We start from the raw sequence: 27,923 nt of genomic DNA on the forward strand, positions 1-27,923 counted from the left end.
TTTGATCAGTTGGTCAAAATGGAAGTGAAATTTAATGGGTGAGGCCTGAATAAATAATGCGCCAAACTAGGATTACTGAATTTTTCTCTAGTTTCCAGATAAAAATCAATTAAAAATGTCAGGCCTTTTTATATATAGTTTCCCACTTTCTATATTTAAGGTGATGTAAATAGTATATGCTGCATCTCTCCTCACATAAGGGAATAGTAAAAACCTTAAATTTCCTTTTCAAGGAGAAACTTTAATCAATCTAACATAATGTCATCATTAATCAACTAATTGCACAATTAAACAAGTCAAGGAGAAGAGGTCGAGGTAAAGTATTGCTAAGTACGTCTAGATGACCTAATGGTGACTGAATGGCTCTTCTCAGATTGTAATTTAGCTGTTCAAGATGGATTCCTATCATATACAATTACATCATCACAAATACTCGATTCGGATTTAGTCTTAAAATACTTAGAAATTCACTTGGTTAAAGAAAAGAAAAAATATATAACCAAAACTAACAATTTAATCTACATTTTGAGATGAAATGTGGAATTAAAATTTGAATAAAATCCAACTATAACAGCAATATTGGATCAGAAGCTAAGTTGAAATAACCAAGGTGAAGGTTAAAAATGGTTTGAGGAAATCTATCCCATGCAGAGAATTATAGACACCGTTCAAGAAAACCTTAGTATAGGGCAGGGGGAAGGGAAAGGGCACCAAATTGGAAGCCATGAGGGATGCCAAAATTCTCTCTCGCAAAGAGTTTACCACCTATTTGAGAACAAAATATACACATGAAATGACCAAAGACCTCTGTGCAGAGTGGAGGTGAGATGGGGAGGGGGGAAGAGGGAGGCAAGGAAGAGACAATCAGTGACTTCTGGGTACCAGTACTCAGCTATTTTTAAGAAAAGAAAGAAATCTTGGCATAGATGGACCCAGGTAGAGAGTATTACATTAAGTAAAATAAGTCAAGATAAAAACTGTATGATTTCATTTATATGTAGAATCTAAAAAACAAAACAGAAACAAACTCATAAATACAGAGAACAGGCTGATGGTTGCCAGAGGGGCAGGGCTGGGTGAAAAAGGAGAAGGGGATTAAGAAATACAAACTTGAAAAATCCTACAAGACTCCATAGGCAGCAAAATAGCAGACATATGTCGTAACAATATCTTTACAGACACAGCTCCTAGGGCAATGGAGACTAAGGAGAAAATGAACAAATGGGACTACATCAAAATAAAAAGCTTCTGCACAGCAAAAGAAACCATCAACAAAACAACAAGAAAGCCCACTGCATGGGAGAACATATTTGCCAATGATATTTCCCATAGGGGTTTAATCTCCAAAATTTACAGAGAACTCATACAACTTAACAAAAGGAAGATAAATGATCCATTCAATAAATGGGCAAAGAATCTAAATAGACACTTTTCGAAAGAGGACATATAGAAGGCCCAGAGACATAAGAAAACATGCTCAGGATGGCGACTGGCAGGAAGGTAGGGAGGGAGAGAGTGTGAGAGCGCGAGGACGTGTGTGGTGTTCGTGTGTATGAGCTAGGGACAGTTAGATTCTGCAGGTCTTCTAAGGGGCTGCTAAACCGGGCAGTCTTAGATGGCGGAGCCCCGCTCGCTCCAGCGCGGACACTCCTGGGTGGCCAGCGCGGGCACAGAGACCACGCCATCTTGAGAAACAGAGCTGCTTGAGACTAAGATTCTGGCCTCAGCACCACCCAGTCTGGTCTCAGACACAAACCAGGACACTGCAGGCACTGGGGACAGAGACCTGCGACCACAGCTACAGACCCAGGGACACCAAGAATCCAGACATCCCAGCGGCAGATCTCTGTGAGTAACAGAGCCCATCCCCCTCCCTGCAGGCTCGCAGGCAGCACCAGAGTAACTGATAGACCCACCCCTCACCCAGGCCTCAGTGCTGCTACAGGAGTCTTAGCCTGGAAGTGCGTGAACACTGGGAATTTGCTCCCCGCAGCACAGGCTGCAGGAGTCTTGGCCTGGAAGTGTGCGAACACTGGGGGCTTGTTCCCAGCAGCAGGGGCTCCAGGACCCCGATTCTCCTGGCGGGAGGCAGCACCAAGCACCAGTGACCTGACCGTGTTTCTTATCACCTGCGCCTGGGACCCCTGATCTCCTGTGCATTCACACTAAGAGCCAGTGACTCCAATTCTTGGTGCATGTGCACACAGGGACCCTGATTCTCAATGCGAGGCCGAGCGAAACAACAGAGACTCTGATACTGAATTCTTGGGGAACTCTGACTCCTGGCGCACGCTACGGGGCTCTGATTTTCAACACACTCCAGGGGGGTCTCTGTTTCAGCACGGTGCAGGCGGGGTCCCTGATTCTAAGTGCACACACGAGGCCATTGAGCGCTGGTAACGCTGACTCTGAGCGAGCCTGGTTCCCACCAACCCACCACAACCACACATCTTAGTGTCAGAGCTCTTCAGTGATACTAGGGTGGTGCAAAGCTCCCACTGCACACGGCCCAGGCCCACGCAACATGCAACTCGACGTTTGAACCATCTGGAAATAGTCAGAATGGGAAGACGACACAATCCCCAGAGGAAAGAAAATGAGGAGTCACCAAGAAAGGAAATTAATGAAATTGAAGCATGCAACATGACAGAAAAAGAATTCAGAGTAATGGTTGTACAATTCATTCACCAGATGGATGAGAAAATCAACAACCTATGCAAGAACCAGGAAGAAATGAAAATGATATAGCTACAATCAAAAACATCATGGAAGGTTTCAACAGTAGACTATTAGAAGCAGAGGACCGAATTAGTAAGTTAGAAGATAAAGTAGAGAAACAAGCTCAATCTGAACAGCAACTGGAGAAAAAAATTAAAAAGCAGGAGGAGAGCCTAAGGGAGCTCTGGGACACATGAAACGAAGTAACATACGCATAATAGGGCTGCCAGAAGGACAAGAAGAGCAGCAAGGATTTGAAGAAATAATGACAGAAAACTTCCCAGATATGGGGAAGAAAAAAGTTGCACAAGTGCAGAGAGTCCCAAGCAAGATGAACCCCAAAAGACCTACACCAAGACATGTCATAATAATGATGGCAAATGTACACGACAAAAAGAGAATCTTAAAGGCTGCAAGAGAGAGACAGAGAGTTACCTACAAAGGATCCCCCATCAGATTATCAAATGATTTCTCAACAGAAACACATCAAGCTAGAAGGGAATGGAAGGAGGTATACAAAGTGTTGCAAAGCAAAGGACTGAATCCAAGAATACTCTGTCCAGCAAGACTATCAATCAAAATTGAAGGGGAAATCAGGAGCTTCGCAGACAAAAAAGGGCTAAGGGAGTTTATCACTACCAAGCCAGCAATGCAAGAAATGCTAAAGGGAATGCTATAAAAAGAAGAAATAAAAAGGTAAGAAAGGACACAGGCACAAAAATAGAAATGACTACAAACAAGTACCTTTCAATAATAACTTTAAACGTAAACGGACTAAATGCTCCAATCAAAAGACATCGTGTGGATAAAAAGACATGACCCATATATATGCTGTCTACAAGAGACCCATCTCAGAACAAGGGACTCACACAGACTGAAAGTGAAGGGATGGAAAAATATCTTTCAGGCAAATGGAAATGAAAAAAAGCTGGGGTGGCAATACTTATATCTGACAAAATAGACCTCAAAGTGAAAGCCATAACAAGAGATAAGGAAGGCCACTTCATAATACTAAAGGGATCTACACAACAAGAGGATATAACCCTGATAAACATATATGCACCCAATGCAGGAGCACCCAAATACATAAAAAACTCCTGGAAGATATCAAGGGAGAAATTGACAACAATACAATCATATTAGGAGACTTAAACACACCACTGACATCATTGGATAAATCCTCTAGACAAAAAATCAGCATAGAAACAGCAATCCTAAATGACTCACTAGATCAGATGGACTTAATTGGCATCTTCAGAACATTTCACCCCAAGGCGACAGAATATATGTTCTTCTCAAGTGCACATGGGACATTTTCAAAAATAGACCACATATTGGGTCACAAGCAAAGTCTCCCCAAATTCAAGAAGATTGAAATCATACCAAGCATCTTCTCAGACCACAATGGCATAATATTAGAAATAAACTACAATAAAAACAATCCAAAAAACTCAAACACTTGGAAGCTGAATAGCATGCTACTAAATAATGATTGGGTTACCAATGAGATCAAAGAAGAAATTAAAAACACCCTGGAAGCTAATGACAATAAAAGCACAACAATCCAAAATCTATGGGACATAATGAAAGCAGTTCTGAGAGGGAAGTTTATATCTCTACAGGCCTACCTCAAAAACCAAGAAAAAATGATAGTAAATCCTCTAACTCTACAACTCAAAGAATTAGAAAGAGATCAACAAGAAAAGCCCAGAGTGAGCAGAAGGAAGGAGATAATAAAGATCAGAGCATAAATAAATGACATAGAGACCAAAAAAAACAACAACAATACAAAAGATCAATGAAACCAAGAGCTGGTTCTTTGAAAGGATAAACAAGATTGATGAGCTTCTAGGCAGGCTCACCAAGAAGCAAAGAGAGAGGACTCAAATAAACAAAATCAAAAATGAAAGAGGCAAAATAACAACAGACCCACAGAAATTCAAAGAATTGTTAAAAAAAAAAATACTATGAACAACTCTACTCCAACAAACTAGACAACCTGGAGGAAATGGACATATTCCTAGAAAAATACAATCTTCCAAAACTCAATCCAGAAGATTCTAAAAATCTCAATAGGCCAATAACTATGGAAGAAATTGAAGCAGTCATCAAAAAGCTCCCAGCAAACAAAAGCCCAGGGCCAGATGGCTTACAGGGGAGTTTTACCAAACATTCAAGGAAGAACTAAAACCTATCCTCCTCATACTATTCCAAAAAAATCAAGAGGAAGGAACACTTCCCAGCTCATTCTATGAAGCCAGCATCACCCTAATACCAAAACCAGATAGAGACAACACAATGAAAGAGAATTATAGGCCAATATCCCTCATGAACATAGATGCCAAAATACTCAACAAAATTCTAGCAAATCGGATCCAGCAATACATCAGAAAGATCATACACCATGACCAAGTAGGATTTATCCCGGGGATGCAAGGATGGTACAATATCCGCAAATCAATAAACGTGATACATCACATAAACAAATTGAGAGATAAAAATCACATAGTCATATCAATTGATGCAGAAAATGCATTTGACAAAATCCAACACCCTTTCTTGATAAAAACTCTCAGCAAGGTAGGAATAAAAGGATCATACCTCAACATAATAAAAGCCATATATGGCAAACCCACAGCCAACATCATACTCAATGGTCATAAACTAAAACCATTTCCCCTAAGAACAGGAACAAGACAGGGATGCCCCCTCTCACCACTCCTGTTCAACATAGTACTGGAAGTACTAGCCATTGCAATCAGACGAAGAAGAAATAAACGGCATCCAAATTGGAAAAGAAGAAATAAAACTGTCCTTATTTGCAGATGACATGATACTGTACATAGAAAACCCTAAAGACTCCATCAAAAAATTACTAGACTTAATAAATGAATTCATCAATGTAGCAGGATACAAAATTAATGCCAAGAAATCTAAGGCATTTCTTTACACCAATAGTGAACCTACAGAAAGTGAGACTAAAAAAGCAATCCCATTTACCATCGCACCAAAAAAATTAAGATACCTAGGAATAAACTTAACTAAGGAGGTAAAAGACTTATATGCGAAAAACTATAGGACACTGAAAAAAGAGATAGAGGAAGACATAAACAGATGGAAGAACATACCGTGTTCATGGATTGGTAGAATCAACATCATCAAAATGTCCATACTACCCAAAGCAATCTATAGATTCAATGCAATCCCCATTAAAATACCAACGGCATATTTCACAGATCTAGAACGAACGTTCCAAAAATTCATCTGGAATAAAAAAAATCAAGAGGAAGGAACACTTCCCAGCTCATTCTATGAAGCCAGCATCACCCTAATACCAAAACCAGATAGAGACAACATGATGAAAGAGAATTATAGGCCAGCTGCAGCAATCCTGAGAAAGAACAACAAAGTAGGTGGGATCTCAATACCAGATATCAAGCTGTATTACAAAGCCACTGTTCTTAAAACAGCTTGGTACTGGCACAAGAGCAGACATATAGATCAATGGAATAGAATAGAGAACCCAGAAATTGACCCAAACCACTATGCCCAATTAATATTCGACAAAGGAGGCAAGAGCATACAATGGAGTCAAGACAGTCTCTTCAATAAATGGTGTTGGGAAAATTGGACAGATACTTGCAAAAAGATGAAACTAGACCACCAAATCACACCATACACAAAAATAAATTCAAAATGGATAAAAGACTTAAACGTAAGATGGGAAACCATAAAAATACTAGAGGAATCCACAGGCAGTGAAATCGCAAACATATGCTGAAGGAATTTCTTCTATAATACAGCTCCTAGGGCAATGGAAACTAGAGAGAAAATAAACAAATGGGACTACATCAAAATAAAAAGCTTTTGCACAGCAAAGAAAACCATCAACAAACAACAAGAAAGCCCACTGCATGGGAGAACATATTTGCCAATGATATCACCGATAAGGGTTTAATCTCCAACATTTACAGGGAACTCATACAACTTAACAAAAGGAAGATAAACAATCCAATCAAAAAATGGGCCAAGGACCTAAATAGACACCTTTCAAAAGAGGACCTACAGAAGGCCGAAAGACATATGAAAACATGCTCAAAGTCACTAATCATCCGAGAGATGCAAATCAAAACAACAATGCGGTATCATCTCACACCTGTCAGAATGGCTATCATCAACAAATCAACAAACAACAAGTGTTGGAGAGGATGTGGAGAAAAAGGAACCCTTCTGCACTGCTGGTGGGAATGCAGACTGGTGCAGCCACTGTGGAGAACAGTATGGAGTTTCCTCAAAAAACTAAAAATGGAACTCCCATTTGACCCAGTGATCCCACTTCTAGGAATATATCCCAAGAAGCCAGAAACACCAATCAGAAAGGATATATGCACCCCTATGTTCATAGCAGCACAATTCACCATAGCTAAGATTTGGAAACAGCCTAAGTGCCCATCAGCAGATGAATGGATTAGAAAACTATGGTACATCTACACGATGGAATACTATGCTGCGGTAAAAAAGAAGGAACTCTTGCCATTTGCAACAGCATGGATGGAACTGGAGAGCATTATGCTAAGTGAAATAAGCCAGTCAGAGAAAGATAAATACCACATGATCTCAATCATTTGTGGAATATAGAGAACAACATAGACTGATGAACAGGGACAGATCCAGAGATGGAGAAACAGTGATCAGACTGTCAATTCCCGGAGGGAAAGTAGGGGAGGGTGGGGGTAAGGGGAAGAGATCAACCAAAGGACTTGTATGCATGCATATAAGCCAAACCAATGGACACAGACAACAGGGGGATGAGAGCATGAGTGGAGAGGAGGTTGGGGGTTAATGGGGGGATGAGGACACATTTGTAATACCTTAACCAATAAAGAAATTAAAGAAAAATAAAATTAAAAAAAAGAAAACATGCTCAAAGTCACTAATCATCCGAGAGATGCAAATCAAAACAACAATGAGATACCATCTCACACCTGTCAGAATGGCTATCATCCACAAATGACAAGTGCTGGCCAGGATGTGAAGAAAAAGGAACACTCGTGCACTGCTGGTGGAAATGCAGACTGGTACAGCCACTGTGAAAGACAGTATGGAGTTTCCTCAAAAAGTTAAAAATAGAACTCCCATTTGACCCAGTAATCCCGCTTTTAGGAATATATCCCAAGAAACCAGAAACACCAATCAGAAAGGATGTATGCACCCCTATGCTCATAGCAGCACAATTTACCATAGCTAAGATTTGGAAACAGCCTAAGTGCCCATCACCAGATGAGTGGATTAAAAACTTTGGTACATCTACATAATGGAATACTACGCCACTATAAAAAAGAAGGAACTCTTGCCATTTGCAACAGCATGGATGGAACTGGAAGAGCATCCTGCTAAGCGAAATAAGCCAGTCAGAGAAAGATAAATATCACATGATCTCACTCATATGTGGGATATAATGAACAACATAAACTGATGAACAAAAATAGATCCAGAGACAAATGGCAGGAGAGGAGAGGCGAGAGAGCAACCAAAGGACTTGTATGCATGCATATTAGCATAACCAATGGACACAGACACTGGGGCGGTGGGGGCTTGCCCGGGGTGGGAATGGTTGCGGGGGGAGGATCAGTTGGGGGAAAAGGAGACTTATGTAAAACTTTAAACAATAAAAAAAAAGAAATACAAATTTGCAGTTAAAAATAAGTCACAGGATGTAATGTGCAGCACAGGGAATAGGGTCAATAATATTGTAAGAACTATGTATGGTGACAAATGGTATTGTGGTGACCACTTTGTAAGGTATATAAATGTTGAACCACTGCGTTGTATACCTGAAACTAATATTGTATGTCAACTATAATTTAAAATATTTTTTTAATTGGGGGAAAAGTCATCGCTGGGTCACTAAGTTTGAAACCCCTTTTGGATGAGTAAACCAGACTTAGGTTAAGTGATTTATACAAAACTCATACAGTGAGTTAATGAAGTTAAGGGCGTAGATTCAAGTTTTTATTCCTTATCCAGTATTTTGTCTACTGTGCAGAGCTACTTCCCCCTGTAACTTTGCTTCTTCATGCTTTCCCTTTTCAAGGGAAGTATGCTAGGAAAGAAACATTGAGTCAGCTAAGCAGTGCCGAAAATAGTAATTTAATCATCAAAACATTTAGTGAACCCTTATAACTAGATGGCTTTTGTCAGTGAGCAATAGAGCAAGTCACGCTTTTCTTACCTTCAGCAAGAACACACAAAGGATAAATCGGCATCCATAGTGTCTGACTGAGCCATGTCAGGAAAGCATAGGAAATTCCTATGACTGATAACATGCTATTCGTGTACCTGAAAGGAGACAAGGAACTTATAAGCATCATTTGCTGATGTCTGGGAAATAAAAGAATGAAATACTTTATTATGTCATTAAATACACAGATAAAACTGGAATGAGTATAGAGTCCATACTTTATTTCCTGTTACTTAAGCAGAAGAGGTTTTAAAAATGGGGGAAGGGGAACCATGTCAGTCTGGCTTATGTCATGAGGTGGATCGCAAACAATCAAGTCTGATTAGTGACTTCACTTTCACTCAGAAGCCAAGCCCACTGTATGCAACAGGCAGCTAGGTTGTTTGTTTGCTTGCTTTTCTCCACAAACAAAACTTGTATATACTAGGGAATGACTTTTACAAATAAAAATATGACTTCCAAGTTCTATTGGCATCCCTGTGCTTATGTAATTGTGCCATCTTAAAGAACTGTCCTGAGGAGTTTGTTTGGGTTAGTGTAGGTAGTTTAAAACCTGCTTTTATGATGTAACAGGTAAAGTGGTCTAGATCTTTGTATTTCCCTGTTCTCTGAATAGGCCAGTTTTGCTCAAGTTTAAGCAAACATCAGAATCACCCAGTGGGCTTTCTAAGGCCCCGTTCCCAAAGTGTCAGATGCAGCGGGTGCAAGGTAGAGCCTGAGAATTTGTTACGAACAAATTCCAGTGGCTGAGGCCACTGGTTGAGAACTACTGGAATAGGTAGTGAATACATATGCCCAAACAAAATCCAAAACCTTGAAAAGCATGGTGAAAAGTAAATCTTTCCCTCATTCCAGGACCCTATTCCACTCCTCAAAGGCAATGACCAATGCCAGTTTCTTATGTAGTCTTTCAGAAATATGTTTTGCATTTGCTTCTCTTTGTGTATATGTATTATATATACCATATACCAATACTGCAAGTCCTCACTAAACATGGCATATTATCAAGCTTTCTTATCTGTGCCAATCTAAGTGAAAATTGTATCTAACTACCTTTTTTTAAATTACAAGAGTAGGTATGTTTAGCAGCTACTTTGATGAGGTCCAGTAGCTTTTTTTCTTTTGTTGCTTGTGTTTTTGGTGTCATATCTAAGAATCCATTACCAAATCCAAGATCACAAAGATTTACCCCTATATTTTCGAAGGCCTTATAGTTTTAGCTCATACATTTAGTTTTTTTTAACTATTTTGAGTTAATTTTTTATATATGGTATGAGGTAAGGGTCTGACTTCATTCCTTTGCATGTGGATATCCAGTTGTCCCAACATCTTGTTGAAAAGACTATTGAATGGTCTTGGCACCCTTGTCAAAAATCAACTGACCATATCTTTGACGGCTATCCTTGGACTATCCATTCCATTTCATGATATATCCTTATGCCAGTATCACACTCTTAATTATTGTTGCTTTGTAGTAAGTTTTAAAATTGGGAAGTGTGAGTCCTCCAACTATGTTTTTTTCTTTTTCAAGATTGTTTTGACTATGCTGGATTTTGAGTTTCCATATGATCTTTAGGATCAGCTTCTCAATTTCTGAAAAGAAGCCAACTGGGATTCGGATGCACTAAATCTGTAGATCTACTGGGAGAGTGTTGCTGTCTAACAATATTAAGTCTTCAAAACACAAACATGGGATATCTTTCCATTTATTTTTATCTTAACTTCTCTCAACACCGTTTTATAGTTTTTGGTGTAAATATTCTGTACGTCTTTTGGTAAATTTACTCCTACTTTATTTTTTTGATGTTATTGTAAATGAAATTATTTTCTTAATGTTACTCTAGGTCATTGCAAGTGTATAGAATATAATTGATTTTTGTATATTGATTTTGTATTCTACAAACTTGCCAAACTAGTTTATTAGTTTTAATATTTTTAGTGGATTCCTTATAATTTATATATATGTAAGAAAGATGTCATCTGCTAATAAAAACAGTTTTCCTCCTTCCTTTCCAATATGGATGCCTTTTACATCATTTTCTTGCCTAATCGTCATGGTTAGAACAATGGTGAATAGAAGTGGCTAGAGTAGATATGTTTGTTTGTTCCTGATCTTGGGATGAAAGCATCAGTCTTTCATCATTAACCATCATGTTAGCTGTGAGGTTGAGAAGTTTCCCTGGTCTTGCTTTTTAAAAAGTCATTCTAGGATAAGTTGGGAAGATAATTATACCCCATTTTATAGAGGAAAAAAAATAATTTCAAAAAGGTTAGATACTCTGGAATTTTACTCCAATGTTAAGAGAAATGAAAATATGTGCACACAAATCTTGCACATGAACATTCATGCAGTAACAATCCAAATGGATAAAGTGCGATATATCAATACGAGGGAATATTATTCAGCCATAAAAAGGAATAAAGTACTGATAGATGTTACAACATGGTTGAACCTTGAAGATATTATGCTAAGTAAAAGGAGCCCTTCACAAAAAGGCCACATATTATATGACTATTTATCTGAAATGTCCAGAATAGGCAAATCTGTAGAGACAGTACGCTAGGAGCTGGGAGAAGGAGGGGATGGGGAGTGACTGCTAATGGGTTTGGGGTTTCTTTTGGGGGGTGATGAAAAAGTTCTCAAATTAGATAGTGGCAATGGTTGCATATGTTTCTGAATACATTAAAAACCAAATTTTATACTTTAAAAGGGTGAATTTTAAGGTCTGTAAATTATCTCAATGCTGTTATTTTTAAAAAAGAAAAGGTTAAGTGACTTGCCTAAAATCATAGAGGAAGTTATAGTGGAAGTGGGGTCATCCTGAGAGCTTCTCCTTTTATGTCCAAAGTCTTTCCATGACAGCATGAGGCCATTCCCAATGCACAAGTCACTGCTTTCTGTGATGGTCTACTGAGCTTATCTGAGCCTGAATCAGCTCACAAAGAGTCAGGCATACCAGGGAATGATACATTGGAAAGCCCAGATGAGGCTCTGTGTCTCATGAAAAGAAAGTCATGGGCTACGAAAGTCCATGAACTTTGTCCCAAGTCTAAAAAACTTTATCAGTTAAAAATAAGAAATGATTTGCTAAGTTCTATAAACCAAAAATTCCAGTCATTTTTAATTCAACAAAATATTCTCATTCACTTTGGGGCTCAACCCATTATTTAAAAGTATTTTAACTCAGCTAAGTTACTGACAATGTAATAAAGAATTTACATGACCTCAGCTAATTTGTTACCTGCCCACGTCCAGATCTTTCAAGCGGGAGGGGCAATTCTCATTTGTGAAAGCTGAGGTAGCGGTTAGGACAACTCCTCAAAGGAAGCCCGTGAGCAGACGGTTTACCCCACTGCTGCTAGAGATAAGCTAGGCTCATCTCCTTGCGAAGTTTTAGAATTAGAAGGAAACAAGATGATCTATAAGCAAGGGCTCTTACCCTGAGGCCTAAGGGTTCGCAAGGAGTCCACGAAAGAACTTCAGTCATGTGAACCCACTGGAATTGCATACAAAAATGTATGTGGAGGTACAGTGTTTCTCAGGGAGATGAGGGCCTATATTGAAAACATTCTTGAATTCGCAGAAATCAACTCTAAGTTCTGACTATGATATGATAAAAGTCTTGCTTTGCTTATTAGAGTAACATGGACCAGAGCAACTGCAAGGAATGCCTTTCATTCGCAAACAGCTGTGAGGTTTATTCCAAATTGGTGTTATGCCACTTCTCCTGCTAGATACCTGCACTGATGTGCTCTTGTAACACCACGGTAGGTTTTCATGTCTTTGGTATGCCCATTATGGACGGCAATAAAAATACATTTCAATATCAAGATAAAATAATTGTTTTCTCTCTCACTCCAAGTAATCAAACCTAAGCAGCTATTAATAGTTTCACTGAAGAAAGCAATCTGGCTTCCTTTAAGAGATTATTTTGCCTCCTTACCTAACCATGTCCAGTAGATTCCAGAAGATGAATAACACACACACCACGTATTTCCCTTGGACTTCCTCTTGACTGGTGATCACCACAAACAGGATGATGATTCTCTCCGTGAGCTAAGAACAACAACAAACCATCAGAGTCAAGAATTAGGATCATCTATTAAGCATATAATTTTCTAATTAAAAAAACCAGAGTTCCTCTTAAAAGTATGCTTTAACTAGAAATATGTATCCTAAGCTGTTAACTTGACCTGTGAAGGAGTAGGTTACGGGTGAATTTCATTTCCTTTTTTCCCCCCTGTATTCTCCAAATCATATATAATAAATGAAAAGATAACATATTTTATTTGAATCAGGATATTTCCCTTCCTGTAATACATGCACACATGTTTTTATTCACTTTGACAGGCTTGTATTGCGTGTCTGCTATGTATTAGATGCTAAGATTATGAAAGCACGGCCCTCGATCCAGAGGGTAGCAGCATCAAGAGAATGTGAAGCAGACCTGACTGGTTTGGCTCAGTGGATAGAGCGTCGGCCTGTGGACTGAAAGGTCCCGGGTTTGATTCCGGTCAAGGGCATGTACCTTGGTTGTGGGCACATCCCCAGTAGGAGGTGTGCAGGAGGCAGCTGGTCGATGTTTCTCTCTCATCGATGTTTCTGACTCTCTATCTCTCTCCCTTCCTCTCTGTAAGAAATTAATAAAATATATATTTAAAAAAAAATGTGAGGCAGCAACTGTAACACAGTGTGAGTGAGCAAACGCCATCAATCAAAGAGGTCTGTCCAGGTGCACAGGTGAGGATGCCGGTCTGGGGAAAGGATGCAGATTTATAAAGAAAGGCAACATTTCAGTTGGATCTTGAAGAACAGATGGGAGTTTTGAGGTAGACTAGCTCGGAAAAGGGCCATCCCAGGCCAAGGGGAGCAGCCTCAAAGAGGCAGAGATGTGAAAACTCAGGGTGCCCTGGGGAGCAATGAGACCCCTGGGGGCTGGAGTGGGTGCCCAGAAGGGAATAACAGGAGATAAAACTGAATTGTGTTGGGGGTTGGGTTGTCAAGGGTTTTGAACGACAGACCGAGAAATTTCCATTTCATCCAACAAGGGAGCCATCATAACTCTATTTTTTTAGCGGGGAGGAGGAGAAGGGGAAGTAGTACAATCCTCACTCTCATAAGCTAGTGGCAAATTAAAAGAATTCAACATATTCGTTTACTTCAAGACAGTAAGCATTTACAAATCATTGAGAATTTGCAACTTACGGCTTAGCTCTAATTACTGGCCTCAAAAAATACACGCCTTTTCCCCAATCTAGGTGTGATGTGCCTTTTTATGTTGTAGTCATATCCCCTATACAGTCTGCATTTTTATGTTTTTAATAGGACATTTTACTTTTCTTTCAATGGTCAAAAGAAAATATACTGGAAACTGAGGGAGCACATTAGTGATAAAAGAAAGGGCAGGGTTGCTTGATAGGTTTCAGTAGCTGTCTCTATTGTTAAAGCAACTCAGGGAGAAAAGACTGGGATAAGCTATGACTTAGAATCATAGGCTGTTAGTCCTGGAAAGTCACTTAGTGCAGAGAAACCCAAGATTTGCCAACAGTGGTCACATGATCAGAAGTCCACTTGTAGAAGCTCTATCAGAATGTTTATGACTACAGCCGTGAGTCAAGAGGGTCCTTGCTGAGCTATGGGATTTAGATATGATTCAAACCTTAGTCAAACAACTAGAGCGATCTACACAGCTGTTCATCTGTCAGCCTCTTGTTTCTTGATTTATTTTAATTCCAGTTCTATGAATTATATTTAACTGCAATGATAATTACTGAATGACCCAAGCTTGGCAGCCTTCAGATACAAGATCTTTAGCAGCAAACAATTTAGGAACTACCTAAGCTTACATTCAGTTGGTGCCTGCTAATTAGGAAAATCATCCACTTTTTGATAAAAATCTCGAGATGCACAAACATGAATGAATACACAAAACACGTATTTCTTTTTGTTGTTGTTATTAATCCTCACCTGAGGATATTTTTCCCATTGCTTTTCAGAGAGACTGGGAGAGAGGAAGGGAGGGAGGAGGAGGAGAGGAGGAGAGAAAGAGAAACATTGATATGAGAGAGAGATATCCACTGGTTGCCTCCTGCACTCACCCCACCAGGAGTGGGGAGTGAACCCACAACCCAGTTACCTGCCCTTGACCAGGAATCTAATCCCCAACTCTTTGGTTCAGGAACCAGTGCTCTAACCACTTAGAGACACTGGCCAGGGCAAAAAACACATATTTCTAATTACATGGTTGACTACTGAAGAAAATATCTTCAAAAAGAGAGACTGGAGCTGCACAATGATATTTGCCCTGTTCAAAATCATCACTTGAGGGTTTGTGACATGTTAAGTGAGAGAATCCCAACTGCATAGAAATCAGCAATCAACATGCCCCCAAAAGCACGCAAACCATGTGCATACATGTAGATATGTGAAGATCCCCCCTACAATGTCAGTCTAATTAACAAAGTATCTGATGGTTATTCTAACATGACCATTCAATGGCAATACAATGGAAGAATTTAGTGGAGATATTCTTAAATTGATAAGTCAGCATTTATTGGTTACTTTATGCTAGGTTCCAATTATACATCACCTCATTTAATCTCCCTAACAACCCTAAGAAGTGCTATTATTATTATCTGCCTCTATATTTTATAACATGAAAGTGACCTACCTAAAGATCTGGAATCAAAATCTAGACAATGTGCCCTAACTGGTTTGGCTCAGTGGATAGAGCATTGGCCTGCAGACTGAAAGGTCCCAGGTTCGATTCCGGTCAAAGGCATGTACCTTGGTTGCGGGCACATCCCCAGTGGGAGGTGTGCAGGAGGCAGCTGATGGATGTTTCTCTCCCATCGATGGTTCTAACTCTCTATCCCTCTCCCTTCCTCTCTGTAAAATCAATAAAATATATTTTTAAAAAATAAAAAAATAATCTAGACAATGTGATTCTAAATCCCGAGTTCTGAAACACTAAGACATGTCATCTTTGTTATTTTATGGGCTACCCCTGCGCCTATTCTCCAGGTTATAGTCTATTCTTTTAAAAAGCCTCTCCCCAAATGTTAAACCTGAAAACAAGAACTTTGATTTTCTAAATCAACACTAAAACCATTTTGAGGAACAGACTTTAAATATTTTACTGTCCTTTGCATACAATCATTTCACCAGTTATTTGGAGCTTTACATTTGGGAGAACTTAGCACTTTGTCATTTTAAAACAAATCCTGTGAGAACACCACTGATTACTAATGAATGGTCTCATAATGTTTAGTGCAACTCAAACAGGTATAATAAAAAAATTCTATAACTTAGCCCCAAATAAGCATGGTGGTAATGTACTCTGCTCAAAAGTATGGTAACTATAAAATAAAAATATTTTGCATTTTTATATTCTATTTGGGAATCTTAAACTCCAGGTTAAGCAATGACTGAACCTACGCTATTACTTTATACATGGCAGCTAGAACTTCAGCTATAAACTGTTGAAGGGGGTAAAATGATACTTCAACTATAGGGAGAATTTCTAGAATCTTAAAAAATAAGTTGGCTTTAGCCTCAAGGACTATTTTACTTTTTCCATCCTATGAACTTTTGTTGAGCACTTCATATATACACCCTTATCTGTTTAAAAACCACCAATTGCTTTCTCCTATAAGAAAAAAGCATTTAAGTAATTCTAGTTTTCATATTTTGTTTACTCACTCATCAGTCAATAGATATTTATTAAGTGTATTGTTCTGGGTCCTGGGGGAGGGTAGCTATGAACAAGACCAAGTCCCAGCCCTCATGGTATTTACATCCCACTTAGTGAAAGAGACAGCAAACAAAGGTAGCATAATGGTTAAGCGTTCAGAACAAATAGCCTAAATCCAGATTTTTCCTGCACCAATCACAATTTATGTCATCTTGGGTACTTTTATTTAACTTTTGTGTTCAGTGATTATATTGGAGATAATAATCAGTATTATATAGCAGCTATATAGGATAAAGTTGTGAATATTGAATGAGTTAATACATGTGAAGAACTTAGAAAAGTATTTGGTGGCACATACAAAGCCCTATACATGTACGCTATTATTAAGAAAACCTAATTTAATGCAGTGATTAGTATTTTATAGGAAAATACACTTTTTCTGTACAGATAATCAAGACAATCAGTGAATAAAATGTTAATCTCAGTATCTTTAAAATTATACTGTGAATATAACTTTATAATTATCACACTGAAGAACTCCATGAATCAAATGCAAAATACAGAGGAGACATCTAAAATCTTGCTTACTGGGTGCCTTGCATGTGTAATTCATTCCCAGGAGAATCTCATAGCTCGACACTATCTTTAGTTTTATCTCTAATGATACAAACCTATTTCCAACTCAAAACTAGACAGAAAATCTATATGATTTTACGGAAAATACGCGTATTTAATCTGGCACTGCAACGAAGTACCTGCTTCATAGCTAAAAAGAAATTAGGGTGCAACTTGGCTGTTTTCCTAAAAGGGTTTATTTTAAAACACTGTCTTTGGGGATTTCCCTTATATTTGTCCTCTGTGACTGTGAAATCTTTGGAGTGGTTTTGCTTGCCTTTCAGAAATCGAGAGTGATGTTGGTAAATTTAAAGATGATTCTTGCCATTTGGGCTCCCACATGGAATTTTTGGAGGCACAGTAATATTGGGGTAATAATTTCTATTGTTTTATTTCTAGATTTTTAAAAATTGTGTAAAATTAATACATGTGCAGCAGTGTTATTGTGATGCAAAGGGAAGGATGCAGAATTTGGCCATCTTAATGCAGTTATGTTTGAAGTCCTTGCATTTCGAGCATTTTTCAAAAGATAAAGGAATAAACTGGATCACTTTGAGGGCTTCCTGAAGACATGCCAATCTAATGACACAAAGGTTCGTTTTGTGGATATTTTCCCTCCTTGAGTTGAAGCATCCTCAAGTCTAGCAGTAAAAACCTCTTTCTCAGGCTTCCACTCAAGCTAAGTCAGAACAAAGCCATTCAAAATCAATATTTCAGGGTTGGTAGTATTTCTGCTCTGTAAAAGCCAACTTGCTTTTATTAAACCTACTGAAATTAACTTATCAATTCAACTCTTTTTTTTTTTTACCAAGCTAATAACATATGCAAGCTCTTTGGGGAGGAAGGGGTTGGAAATGTGAGATGCTTAGTTTTCACTTGTATTATCATTTCCTATAAGAGATATATGCATTTTGGGGACCCTTTTACTTTCCCATTTTATAAATTTAAAATATCAAGTTAACTCTATTTCCTTATATAACTTTAACTGGCATGCAATTATTTCCAAAAACATGTCTATAAACAACTATTTATGTTATAGTTTTGCCCTTTTCCTCTAAAATGTGTTGTTTTAAATACATAAAAATATGTTATATGCATGGCCCGTGGATATGACAAGAAGCGTGGTAAAGACCTGGGGCGGTGGGTCTGGGCTGGGCGGAGGGGAGTAAGGGTTGGGGGGGAATGGAGACATCGGTAATGCTGTCAACAATAAAATAAAAAAAAATACATACATAAAAATACACATCTGTGTTAAATTACTATAGTCTTATTATAAGTGGTTTTTTCTTTTTCCTTTAGCAATTGTGTATATTCTCTGTCAAAATAAAGATTGTCTATAAAATATTTTAAAATGCACAGAATACAAAAAAAAAAAAATCCCCTATGCGCACCACCACCACTTAATCTAAGTGATTTTAACTGCTCGATTAGCTTATCATGCCTACTGTTTTACTGGAATGACTTATCTTGATATTTTGGAAGACCAGTTCCCAAAAAGAGAATTCAGTAGTGACTTAGCAGCCTCACAGAGGTAACAGCAAAATAACATCACAAATGTGCGGACATGGTTTTCAGCCTACTTGAAATTATGGACACCTTGCATTTTTTTTAATATATTTTATTGATTTTTACAGAGAGGAAGGGAGAGGGATAGAGAGTCAGAAACATCGATCAGCTGCCTCCTGCACACTCCCCACTGGGGATGTGCCCGCAACCAAGGTACATGCCCTTGACCGGAATCGAACCTGGGACCCTTGAGTCCACAGGCCGACGCTCTATCCACTGAGCCAAACCGGACACCTTGCATTTTTCAAGACACCATATGCAATCAGCTATAATTACTGTGTCAGTAATTCTTAACTACATTTTCTTCACTTCAAAGTGGGGAAACAGGGAAGTGAAGAAAAATTTCACAACCTTAGAGTTTTGTTTGGTAATTTTAAAGCAGGGACCTCAGAGTCATCTCACTGCATCTCACATGAAGGAATTTTAATTGTCTGCAGAATGCTAATAAAGGAAGGGGAAGAAAATGAAACTTTGAACATGATGATATGTGTTTTTGAAGCTTTCTCCAATTCCATGTCTATTCTGAACACCATAGAAAAGATAGTAAATGAATAAAAGAAATAGAGGACAGATGAAATCTCCAAAAAGGTAAAAACAGGAAACCAAATAATCACAACAAAAATTAATAATAATCAGCCCAGGCTGAGAATGTAGTAACCTCAATGTAGTAACCCCTCACTTGTTATCCCTACCAACAAAATAGACTTAAAAATCATGTGAGCCCCATTAATAGTGGACTCTGCAACCTCACCTTTGAATAAAAAGTTTCAATCTATATTTGCCATTATTTTTAATTCCCAAACCAGGATGTAGTTTGATTATAGTGATATTTCTACAAGCCATTACAGTTTCAATTAATAGTGATTAAAGTCATATTTTAATATTCTGGGATTTCTGGAACTCTAAGAAATCATATTTCTAACTTGTAGAATAGTTTATATTGTTAGGCAAGCCTATATAATTTTGGAAAGCATGAAAAATGTGCACCATTTTCAAGGCATATTCAAAGCACACTATTTTCTTTCTTACAACTTTAACTGTCCTGTTTCTCACTTGCATTCCCTACATTGGCAATAACTAAAATAACACCACTCTTAATTTTGAAAATGCTGAAATTAATATTAGCCATTTTAGCTTACAAAAGTAAAAAATCCAATAATATATACCAAAAGAAAATATAGCTTAGATTTTAGGTGAATTTGACCACGCTCCAAAAAATGAAAAAAATCATATCATAGAACACAACTTTCATTTAACCTGGGTGGTTAATTCTGTTCTCTAAAATTAGCATCACGGGATGCTGGGATTATATGCATTCTGGCCGTTAACAAATAATAAACATCAATAAATCTTGTTCCCCAATAATATGCTTCTTCTGGGACAGATGTGTATCCCCTCCCCCTCTTTTATAAGGAAATATGTTTAAGGGAATTCCACCAAGGTCTTGGCTAGCTGACTGTTAGCTCACTACTACTCTGTTATTAGTTCATACTCTATAGAGTGCCCTGATTTTTATTTTACATTTGATATTTCAATACCTATAATGTCCTCATCTTAACGAATATTATTTCTCTACTTTTATTTAATAAGTAAAATTTAAAATCTCCCATAAACTTATACGACATCGTTCTTATTAGACTCCTTGGTATAATATACTCCTATTTCCATCTTTTACAATTTTCATGGTATTTTAAGAAAATTTTAATATAAATTTTAATAAAAGCAAAATTTAATCTACGCCACTCCTTCATTCAACAAAAATGTAAGGTGTATGTTCATGTTCTGAGCACTTTGCCAGGTGCTGGCACTATAATCAGATTCTGACATTTTACTTTTACAATGCAATTTGTCAAATTTACCTGCTTATCCATTTTTCTAATTTATTTTGTGCATCGTTAAAAGTATACTCATGTAAATGCCTTTTCCTGAAGATTCTAAATATATTCATATAGTCACCTAACCCTCCTTTTTTAATGGAAAATACCACTGTTTTTCTTTGTTTTGCCTTAATCCAGCAATGATTCTGCTATTGAATTGCTACCATTGAATTTCCCATCTTCCTTCAACCTGCGTTTAAAACGAACATGGTCAACTAGGGCTAGAGACATGGTAGAGAGAACACATAATAGCTAAGCTAAAATAACAGCAATATCTGTCAGTATTGTAATCTTAACTAAGTACTGCGAACTTATCCCTTCCCATTTTCTCAGTTACTTCATGAGATACATATTATTTTCACATCACATGAGAAAATTAGATTTGGAACAACTATATGACTTGTTCAAATGCATACAACTACTAAGAGGTAGAACTAGGATTTGAATCCAGGCCTGATAGATCCCCCAAATCTATTTTTAGACACTATGCTAGTTAACCATAAATGATCTCTCCATTTATATTCAGGACAAGTGGCAGAGTAAATAAGAAATGACTAGGAAATATTCTCTTCTCTGAACAGGGATGAAAGGAACTTTTAAAAAAAATAAACTTGTTGGGTAACATTGGTTAATAATATATAATTTTCAGGTGTATAAGATTATAATTCAACATCTGAGACTAATATCCAAAATATATAAAGAGCTCACACAACTCAACAACAACAAAACAATATGATTAAAAATTGGGAAGAGAACATAGGGATGCATATATTATTTCTGATTGATGTTTTGGGATTCTTAGGATATATTCCTAGAAGTTGGATCACTGGGTCAAATGGCAGTTCCATTTTTACTTTTTTGAGGAAACTCCATACTGTTTTCCATAGTCACCATCAGTGCACCAGGGTTCCCTTTTCTCCAATAGCTAAGATCTGTAAACAGCCCAAGTGCCCATCAGTAAATGCCCATCAGTGCAGCTGTGAAAAAGAAGGATCTCACCCTTTGAGATAGCATGGAGGGGCCTGGAGAGTATTATGCTAAGCAAAATAAGCCACTCAGAGAAAGACACTTATCACATGACCTCACTTATATGTGGAATCTAATGGACAAAATAAACTGACAAAATAGATCCAGAGACATGGAAGCATGGAATGGACTGATGAATCTCAGAGGAATGGGGGGAGGGTAGGTCAGGAACAGATTAACCAAAGAACTTACATGTAGACATGCATAACCCATGGACACAGGCAATAGTGTGGTGAAGGCCTGTGGGGATGGGAGTAGGATGGAGGGAGTCAATGGGTGGGGAAACGGGGACATCTGTAATACTTTTAACAATTTTTTTTAATTGGGAAGAGAGCCTGAATAGACCTTTTGCAAGGAATACATACAGATGGCCCACAGACATGTGAAAAGATGTTTAACATCACTAGTTATAAGGGAAATTCACATCAAAACCACAATGGGATACCACCTCACACCCATTAGAATGGCTGTTATAAAAAAGACAAATAAAAGTGTCAGCAAGAATGTGGAAAGAGGAACCCTCAGACACTGCTGATGGGAATGTAATTGGTGCAGCCTTTATGGCAAATAGTACAGAGGTTTCTCAAAAAGTGTAGAATAGATTTCTTTTTTGATCATCTATTCTTTGCCAGGTATTGTGAGTGGTGTCCTTTCCCCCAAACAGCCCAGTGGTTGTGGGTGATATGATCTTCTAATGGCAGGTAGAGGAGCCAGGCATCAAACCCAAGTCTGAATGTCTCTCCAACCCAATGCCTCTCCTCAGTCCCACCCTGCCCAGGGCCCTGGCAGAGGCAGAACGGGAAGTGAAGTGAAATCTCCCCCCAGGAGAGGAGACTGCAGTGTCGCAGAGAGCAACAGCCTCATTGCCCCAAATGTTCCCAACTGGTTCTTCTAAAGGTGCGGTGTTTGAGGATGAGGTAATTTTTTCATGGAATTCTCCTTATTAGTGATTTGGGTTTCAAGTTTGCAAGGGTGTGCTTTTTAACTGCCATAAAGTCAAGAGAGGCCATAAATAGAACAAGGTAAGTATGAAACTGATTCAATAAAAATGTGATTAAAACCTACCTGCAGAAACCGAGGGAGAAGATGGTTTGATTCAATGCCAACATAGATGTGCAGCAACTCCAAGAGGGAGATGGATTGGCAAAGCTGCATCACAAGTCCAATAGCATAGAAAGTGTCAACCATCGAATCTGTGTCCGGGAAGTTAAAAATACAGATATGGTCAAAATTAGAGCACAACACATCTCTGCAGCACTTTTAAATAAAATTGAGATTCTTTACAAATAGACTATTACATTATTAAGACTATGCAATTGAAGAAAGTGCTTCATATTATATTTTAATGGCTTCTCTTCCAAAAAGAAGTAAAACTTGAAAAAGTTTGGCTCCATGGCCAAAGCTATAGCATTTATTTCCCATGTATGAGATTAGAAAGCAACTCCCATATATATAAAAGTAACCAGCTACAGGAGACTACATCAAATGTAAACTGGTTGGAGGTGAGCTTATTAAAGCAGCAGCTGTGCTCACAGCTTTTCCATTGACAAGAAAATGAGAAATGGGAAAAATATGATTTCAGAGGAGCTTTGTAGAAATGACATTAATGAGGACATGATAGCAGGTAACATCTATGTATATCCAGTATGTATGTCCTATTCATACTTAATGTTCTCTGGATTTTTAAAAAAATATATTTTTTTGATTTCTTACAGAGAGAGTAAGGGAAAGGGATAGAGAGTTAGAAACATCGATGAGAGAGAAACATCGATCAGCTGCCTCCTGCACACTCCCTACTGGGGATGTGCCCGCAACCAAGGTACATGCCCTTGTCTGGAATCGAACCCGGGACCCTTAAGTCCGCAGGCTGACGCTTTATCCACTGAGCCAAACCAGTTAGGGCAAGTTCTCTGGATTTTTGTTAGGTTTTATTTTATTACATTTATTTTGGTGACATTGGTTAAGAACATCAGGTTCAGGTGTACATCTTTCTAGTATGATACCGGCAACCCTGTAGTGTGGCCACCACTGAAGTCTAAGCTCCTTCCGTCACCATATATTTGATCCCCTTTACCCTCTTCAACCTTCCCCTACCCGTGGTCCGCAAACTGCAGCTCGAGAGCCACATGCGGCTCTTTGGCCCCTTGACTGTGGCTCTTCCTAAGCCTTAGGAGTACCCTAATTAAGTTAATAACAATGTACCTACCTATATAGTTTAAGTTTAAAAAATTTGGCTCTCAAAAGAAATTTCATTCGTACTGTTGATATTTGACTCTGTTGACTAATGAGTTTGCCGACCACTGCTCTTCAACCTTTGTTAGTTTAAGCACCAGAACTCGGACCTCTGGGGGGAACCTTTGGAGTATGCATTGCAGAGGGCCCACATGAAAAACCAATTTTGGAGAGGGCTGAAATGGGAGGGGAAAATGTTCCTCTAAGTAGGACAAATATGTTGGTTTAAATTTTAAAATGAAATCCTGCCATAGTAAGAAACTTCTACGGAAGATGCTGCTCTCTTTACTGCCTAGTGATCATAAATTATCATCGAGCACAAAGGGTTTCTCATCTCAGCAGCTCTATGAGGTGGACACGGTTCATATCCTCCCCATTTCACAGGCGAGTTCTGAGGCCGAGACAGTCCTTCTCGTACCCACCAGCCTGCACTTGCCACGATATGGCCTCGTCAATTACACGGTTCCACGGAGGAGGAAGGAAGCAGGTGGTGCTGGCTCGGGTGATTAGATTACTATAAGCTGCTTACTTGATTTATATGTTGATTCAAGAATTATACTGAACCCCCACTCAGTTGTTTTCAGTCTGCCTTCCATATGGATATGTTATGTTTCTTTAATAAGTAGCTTTTATAATTATAACGGCAGGATAAAAATTAAGAAATAGACTGCTGATGATAAATAGGCAGCATAAGAAAAAGTTCATTGCTTTCGACTTGTGCTCTGAATGGCCTGTGAGATGCCCACAAAGCCACAGCCACAGCCAACTTCCAAGGCCTAGAAGTGATGGGTGTGTGTGTGTGTGTGTGTGTTTCTAAAAATAACAGGGAGTTTTCCCATTGCCTGTGTTTTCCTCTGCTTGCAGACCCCCAGCACTCAGTTGAAATTTGAGCCTTTGGAAGTTTTTAAGAAAGACAAGAAGGAGAACCAAGAAGGTGGCATAGGGTGTAGACCTGTGCGTGCTGCCTCCCACAAGAAAGACAAGAATTTTTCTGCAGATTTGCAATAACAAAAAAAAGCAACATAAAATAGTTTATGGTACCTCAAAAGTTAATTTCCTGATGATACAGCAGTTGGAATTGATGAGCACAGCATGACTTTTCCCAGATACAGTCTACATGTTTGTTTTTTTAGCTGAAATGAGCAGTTGCTCAACTTGTCAAGTCAACCAACAGTTGTAAACTGTGATGACACTTACCCATGTGGGGATGGAACATGAATGTTATTTTCATAGTCATTTTTTTTTGAAAATTGAAATGCTATTTTTAAATCTTTACTTTTGAGGAAACTGAAGAAGCTTATGATTTAAACCATTAATGCCAACTCCCATATAAGTGATGAGTCACCTACAAGTGTGTCATTTTCTTAGGGACACACTAATCCTTAAGGGGACCAAATAAAGACCTGAGGAATATAAAGCTTCTCTTTCGTTTATTAGTAGAGTTACCTTAAACCTGGGGAATAAAGACTAAGGGAAGAATTTGGTTAATTCCTGATTTCTCTACACAAAATGTTATAGGTATTGGTAGTTACATATTTTCTCCAAACCCACCAAATCTGCTAAGGTTGGTGCAGAACCAAAAAGGAAGAGAGAGATGGCATCACCCCAATGCCAGGTCTAGATTTTCAGGGCAAACTGCCCACTCAGGGGGAAGCCAAATTCCTTTTCCTCATCTTACCCTCTTCTCCAAAACGGTTTTGCTTTATGTACTAAGCAAGAAGTATGTTTTCTGAAAACTGTGGTCACTAAATTTAGAGGAGTAGAGGATTTTAGGTAAACCCATAGACCAAAAAATGAATATAAGTCTAGGCAAAAACAAGGATTAAAAGGTAAAAAAAATCAAAAAGTGTCTTAGAGTTTTACCTTTTCCAAATGAAAAGAATCTGACTGTCATATTTGTAAATATCCATGAGTGGCCACAGAACTGGATTAAGTAGTAGATGAAAAGATAGACATTCTTCCTGTACCTATAAATACAGAAAAATACCATTAAACACTTTCTTTATAATCATCCTTTCAACACAATACACATGACACTGAACTAACCTACTGACCAACCTGAGCAAACGAGAGGAAATTATTCCGTCAGTCTTTTATTTGGTTACCCCTCTAATGCACACCAGATTTCGAAAGGACCATAGCACACAGGTCCACTAATGAGTATCTTAAAGCGAAATATGGCTCTATTTCAAAATCCACCTCATCTTTGATAAAGTTCTAACCTATTGCTCACCAAGGGATAACAGTAAGCATTGCAATGGCTGCCTTGAATATTTGGGAGGTGGGGGAATACGGAGAAGGGGTTGATGTGCTTGGCCAATATGAGTTGTAAGTGCAGAGATGACTGGTTTCCACTTACAGAGGGGAGTAGTGATGGCGGCATTCCCACATGGTGGGTAATTCGGTCACTGGGCACGCCTGACTTGGGTGCATTATGTGATTAGGGTCAGTATCTCCCCACTGGCTCCTATGTGGCAAGAGCAGATGTTTCCTTCAGACACACATAGAAGGCAGTTTGGTGGCTGGGCCAGAAAAGGGAAGTCAAGCTGCGTTGCTGGAGAGACGACCCGGCGATGATTGGCAGATTAGCCCCTGAGGGCGTCCAGACAAGCGCTGTGTGAAGTGTTCCCGGGGGTTCCGAAGGGTAGTGGGAGTGGCCCTGTCCGCGGAGACAAGGTTGCCTCCTCCTTGGGGATGGGGGGACCTCTGAAAAGTAAGGCAAGGGGGCTAGAAAGCAGATGCAGAGTAGCTTTGTGTGTTGCTGGGACGCCCTGCAGCTGCTGACGGGGGGAGGGGGAGGGCGAGGGACGCCACCTTAACCTGCAAAGGGATCGATCACTCGGAGTCTGGTCCGCGGGCCTCCCACCGAGTCCTTTTCCCTGGGCCGGGCCCTCGGAGATGCACGTGCCGGAGGTTTCGGCAGCAGGTGGGTGTGAAATGCACCCTCCAGCACTACGTCTGCGAACGCCAAGGGAAGGGCACCGGGGGGGTGGGGGGGGGGGAGGAAAGGAGGACTGGCCAAGAGTTCAAATGCGGAGGTGGCCGCCTGTCCTTCCCGCTTCCTCGTCTGTAAAGCGGGGGGAAGAACGGAGCCTGCTTTCCAGGACTGTCGGGGTCCTGAGCCGGCTCCTGCCCGTCCACAGCTCAGGGATGTGCTGCGTTGCTCAGCTGGTGCCTGTCCAGCCGTCGATGCGGCGGGGGAGACCCGCCCCGGAGACCCCGCCTCCCGCACCCCCTCCCTCCCGCACCCCATTCCCCCCTCCCGCCTCGCCGAGCGCCCTACCTGGGCTGCAGCCAGGCGGGCAGCGCCATGGGCCCCGAGGGACCGCCGCCACCAGCCCTCCAGCCCCGACCCGGGGAAGCAGCACCCGGGCGGGAGCTCGGGAGGGGGCCTCCTGGGGCCCGCGTGCGGAAGGGCGGGGCCTCTCCACAATCAGCAATTTACAAAAAAAAAAAAAGGCCCGAGGTTGTGCAAGGAGCTCGAGCTGCAAACCAAGTTCCTCAAGTGGCGGCGGCGGCCAGCGCTGCACCACAGATGACCCGCCTCCTGCTGAGCCAGGGAGCTGCCTGGCGGCCCGGCACCCCCGCGGGCGGCGCTCCCCAGGTTCTCGCAGCCCCTTTCAGGGCGTCCTCGTCTCAGGGATCCGTCGCAGCCTCGTGGCAATGAAAGGGCCCTCCCACTTGGCCTTTAAAAGCAGGCAACCACGCCCTCCCAAAGCCTCCCGGGAGGCGTGGGCCTCAGGTGAGCGCCTCTCACTGCCCGCACCTGTGAGGCGGTTCACCTGTGGGGCGGTTCGGCAGGAACATTGTGGCCACATCTTCCCTAGCACCTAATTTTCACCTCCGATTAGGCATCCTGGCCTCTAATTTCCCCTGGGTCTCACTGATGGGTGCAAATCCTTTTACATATTCATTTTCATGTGTGTTCATCTCCTTATCCTTCGCCTTATCCTT

At 39.8% G+C, this 27,923-nt stretch overlaps 1 protein-coding gene across 1 annotated transcript in view; it reads right to left on the reverse strand.

The window, feature by feature from the left end:
* HACD4 (3-hydroxyacyl-CoA dehydratase 4) overlaps window positions 1-27,362 on the reverse strand; it is a 38,836-nt gene extending 11,474 nt beyond the window's left edge. Inside the window, exons 1-5 of the mRNA XM_023761867.1 lie at window positions 27,253-27,362; window positions 25,833-25,936; window positions 22,803-22,930; window positions 12,904-13,016; window positions 8,951-9,057 (exon numbers count right to left, since the gene is read on the reverse strand). Of these exons, the coding sequence (XP_023617635.1) occupies window positions 8,951-9,057; window positions 12,904-13,016; window positions 22,803-22,930; window positions 25,833-25,936; window positions 27,253-27,281 (481 nt within the window). The 5' untranslated portion in view covers window positions 27,282-27,362. The remainder of the gene's footprint in view (window positions 1-8,950; window positions 9,058-12,903; window positions 13,017-22,802; window positions 22,931-25,832; window positions 25,937-27,252) is intronic.
* Window positions 27,363-27,923: the final 561 nt, after the last annotated feature.

This window comes from Myotis lucifugus, unplaced genomic scaffold (genome assembly GCF_000147115.1).
Source record: "Myotis lucifugus unplaced genomic scaffold, Myoluc2.0 scaffold_221, whole genome shotgun sequence".
Taxonomy (NCBI): domain Eukaryota; kingdom Metazoa; phylum Chordata; class Mammalia; order Chiroptera; family Vespertilionidae; genus Myotis; species Myotis lucifugus.